The 324-nt window shown below is 71.0% G+C and overlaps 1 protein-coding gene across 1 annotated transcript in view; it reads right to left on the bottom strand.

Moving 5' to 3' along the window:
- Positions 1–98, bottom strand: part of VAMP1 (vesicle-associated membrane protein 1 (synaptobrevin 1)) — a gene marked incomplete at its 5' end in the record, with an annotated part of 2,302 nt that extends 2,204 nt beyond the window's left edge. The window contains one exon of the mRNA XM_010080784.1: positions 2–98. Within this exon, the coding sequence (XP_010079086.1) occupies positions 2–98 (97 nt within the window). The remainder of the gene's footprint in view (position 1) is intronic.
- Positions 99–324: the final 226 nt, after the last annotated feature.

Below are 324 nucleotides of genomic sequence, written 5' to 3'. Positions count from 1 at the left end.
GGCGGTTACTGCTCAGGTTAGGGGGTGGCCCGGGGGGGCCCCCGCCAGGGGCTCCCCCCTCCGGGGCCCCGGGAGCAGGTTGCTGAGCTGGGTCAGACCTAGGGAAACACACAAACGGGCAAAGACAAAACCCAGTCAGCCGCACAAGAGGGACGACACCCCCCCACCCATCCACCCGAACGCCAGTGCCCCCCGGCTGAGGTGCCCAAGGGCCCGACCCTTCCCTAGATCCCCCCAGAGCGGGAGCAGGCGAGCCCAGAGCAGGGACAGGCCCAGAAGGGGCGCAGGGAGCGGCCGGGGAGGGGTTGCCAGGTGACCGGGATG

This window comes from Pterocles gutturalis, unplaced genomic scaffold (assembly GCF_000699245.1).
Source record: "Pterocles gutturalis isolate BGI_N339 unplaced genomic scaffold, ASM69924v1 scaffold39174, whole genome shotgun sequence".
Taxonomy (NCBI): Eukaryota; Metazoa; Chordata; class Aves; order Pterocliformes; family Pteroclidae; genus Pterocles; species Pterocles gutturalis.
Note: the sequence above shows the minus strand (reverse complement) of the source record. Positions and strands in the feature narration are given on the sequence as shown.